This window comes from Temnothorax curvispinosus, unplaced genomic scaffold (genome assembly GCF_003070985.1).
Source record: "Temnothorax curvispinosus isolate PA1 unplaced genomic scaffold, ASM307098v1 QBEX01018621.1, whole genome shotgun sequence".
Classification (NCBI taxonomy): Eukaryota; Metazoa; Arthropoda; class Insecta; order Hymenoptera; family Formicidae; genus Temnothorax; species Temnothorax curvispinosus.
This window is the reverse complement of record NW_020228401.1, coordinates 1-2,922: the sequence shown is the minus strand read 5'-3', so window position 1 is coordinate 2,922 and position 2,922 is coordinate 1. Positions and strand designations below refer to the sequence as shown.

Genomic DNA, 2,922 nt, shown 5'->3' with positions numbered 1-2,922 from the left:
CAATATCTAATCCAATAATTTTAAAATACGATATCAGAATCCAAGAAAATTGTGTAACTCTACGTATATGTACACAATATATACATATATAACAAAAACAATCCTCGTAATTTATCTCAAAAATTATAAATTTATCTTTCATTAATTTAAACATTTTCATGGCTTCGTTATTTCTAATACCATAATTGAAAACGATCCGGATGCATATTATAAATTCTTAAAAACATTATTATTTTTTATGTAGAAAGAAGTCTATATATATTATAGACACTGGACAACAAAATCTTATTGTTTTCAGATTGTTTTTAAAAGAATAGGTATTTTTTACTAACTTGGTTCCGCTGAACAAGAAGCTGGCTTTGAAAATACTATATTGGCTCTGGTTTTTTAAATAAACGGGGTCAAAGATGCCAAAAAACGTGTTTTTGTTTATTTTTGAATATTTGTAGAAAAACAACGGGAGCACCGTATTTTTTTTTTTTTTTTAATAGAGCCAATTTTTTATTATTTTCGTTTTCAGATTCGGATTCTACGGAAAAAAACATATCAAAATCGGTTGCCATTGGCCCGACAAAAAAAATCCGTGTTCCTCAGTGTTATATAAATATTCTTATAAAATATGACTTTATTTTTGCATTTTATGAACTGATGGGTGATTTAATTTATTTCTCTTGTCGTTGAAGTTCTGACTGTAATTTCTATTTCAATTATATTATAAACTATGATATTATAGGGATAAACTACGAGCCTTCGCACAAGACTCTCGTCTGGTGACGTAACGTAACGTAACATAACATGAGTCAATGCACAAGAAACGTACAAAGCCGTACCCAATTTGTTTCTTGTGCGTTGATCCACGTTACGTTATGCTACGTTACAATACGAGAGTCTTGTGCGAATGAGGCTCTAAGTTTTACTTGAATTTTCTCGCAGATTATACTACTTTTAGACCACCAAATTTTGGAATAGCCCAGTCAAAATAGACTTTTAAATGGAATTAATTCTGGGAAGCAATTTTTTTTTTTGACTGTTTCGGAGGGTCATGGGTAGTTTAAAACCGGATTTTCGGGATCCTAACCCTGGAGCGTTAGCCGCCATTTTGATTAGAAGGGTGATTTTGTAAATATCTCGCTTATTTTCAACTTTAGAGTGAAAATGTAATAACCAAACTTGTAGAAAATTTAATATTCTACAATTTTGATCCTTTTCATTTTTCACCTAGAATCGATATTTTGGGTCTTAGACTCAAAAGTGGGGGGTGAAATTTTTTTTATTTTTTGAATTTACTTGGTATAATGAAAAACATCTTTTCCACACCACCACGGAGGTAGAGTTTATGGCGCGTTTATTCAAAGAATTAAAAAAAAATAATAAAATTTTACCCCCCACTTTCGAGTCTAAGACCCAAAATATCGATCCTAGGTAAAAAATGATAGGAAGGACCAAAATTGTAGAGTATTAAATTTTCTACAAGTTTGGTTATTACATTTTCACTCTAAAGTTGAAAATAAGCGAGATATTTACAAAATCACCCTTCTAATCAAAATGGCGGCTAACGCTCCAGGGTTAGGATCCCGAAAATCCGGTTTTAGACTACCCATGACCCTCCGAAACAATCAAAAAAAAAAAAAATCGCTTCCCGGAATTAATTCCATTTCAGCGGCTTTTTCGGGCTATTTTGACTGGGCTAGAATTATTTCTCGTTGGAGAGTGCGAGATTATTTTGATTCACTTGTCACCGCTGAAGATTTGACTACTTAAAACAAAACCGAAATGTCCGATGTATAATTATATATTAGTTATTATAACGTTAACTTACGTTAACGTACGCTTTGTCAACCACATTGTATTGTTAAAGCTTCTTTTATTGTTAAAGCCTTCTTTTACTTGTTACTCTTTAATATATTTATTTCTCATATAGCTTATAATATGCCCCATCGAATCGGTAAAGTCAACAATATCGAAAAATTTGATTCAGAATTTTTCAATATACTTGCAACAGAAGCTCATATAATGGATCCTATGACTAGAATGTTACTCGAGCATACTTATGAAGTAATTATCGATGCGGGTATAAACCCAAAAGAATTACGGGGAACAAGAACGAGTGTTATTACAGCAATTTCTCAGTCAGAGACTCAAGGATATTTTTCTTTTACAGGTTCTGAGGTGTAATGTATTTAATTATTATATAAAACACAATTAATAGAAATGTATTTAAAGAAATAATAATCATTGATATGTGTAAAATTTTTGTTGCAAATATGGAAATTTGTTTCCTTAGAATATAAAGTTTAGAAAAATTATACAATAATTTTTAATAATTTTACAAACAAATTTGACTTGTTATTTATATATTTCAATATTTCAAATATATTTACAAACATGTATTGTGATTAGCTTGCTAGATTACCTATGACTGGATGCAACGTTTCTTTCATGGCAAATACCATTTCTTACTGGTTAGGCGCTACTGGACAATCGCATAGTATTGATACTGCATGTAGTTCAAGTAACTATGCTATAGTGAAAGGTTACGAGCAGATTCGGTCCGGAATTTGCGATGCAGTCATTATCGCTTCTGCAAGTTTATGTCTTAGTCTTCATGTCCAATTCCTATTTTACGATTTAGGTATGTATTTATTATATCTTATTATATTGTATGTTACGTCATAAAAATGATTAATATTGTTAAGGTTTTATTTGTCCGTTTGAAAATAATGAAAAGTTCGAGTGAATTTAATTTCAACAAAAAAAAAAACTTTATTAGGGTAACTCCGGTATTTACGCCGTGCGGGGATTTACGCCGCAGAAGTCAGAAAAATTTCTATTTTTGATTGGAATAAAGATATTTACTCGCAATCACTCTGTTATGTGCCTTAATTTATGCCATATTAGTATTGTGTTGTAATGTCAGTTCTT

General features: G+C 30.8%; 1 protein-coding gene across 1 annotated transcript; it reads left to right on the top strand.

Moving 5' to 3' along the window:
* Positions 1-1,212: 1,212 nt before the first annotated feature.
* On the top strand, positions 1,213-2,872 carry LOC112468555 (fatty acid synthase-like). Its single transcript, XM_025037778.1, has 3 exons — positions 1,213-2,169; positions 2,401-2,632; positions 2,771-2,872. Exons 1-3 carry the CDS (start codon positions 1,930-1,932, stop codon positions 2,773-2,775), a joined length of 477 nt encoding a protein of 158 aa, XP_024893546.1. The 5' UTR covers positions 1,213-1,929; the 3' UTR covers positions 2,776-2,872.
* The last annotated feature ends 50 nt before the right edge of the window (positions 2,873-2,922 follow it).

Bases quoted from the DNA above. Each gene is read 5' to 3' on its own strand.
- LOC112468555 (XM_025037778.1), top strand. From the start codon at position 1,930: ATGCCCCATCGAATCGGTAAAGTCAACAATATCGAAAAATTTGATTCA. The intron at 2,170-2,400 runs GTGTAATGTATT...TATTGTGATTAG, and splicing joins TTTCTTTTACAGGTTCTGAG to CTTGCTAGATTACCTATGAC.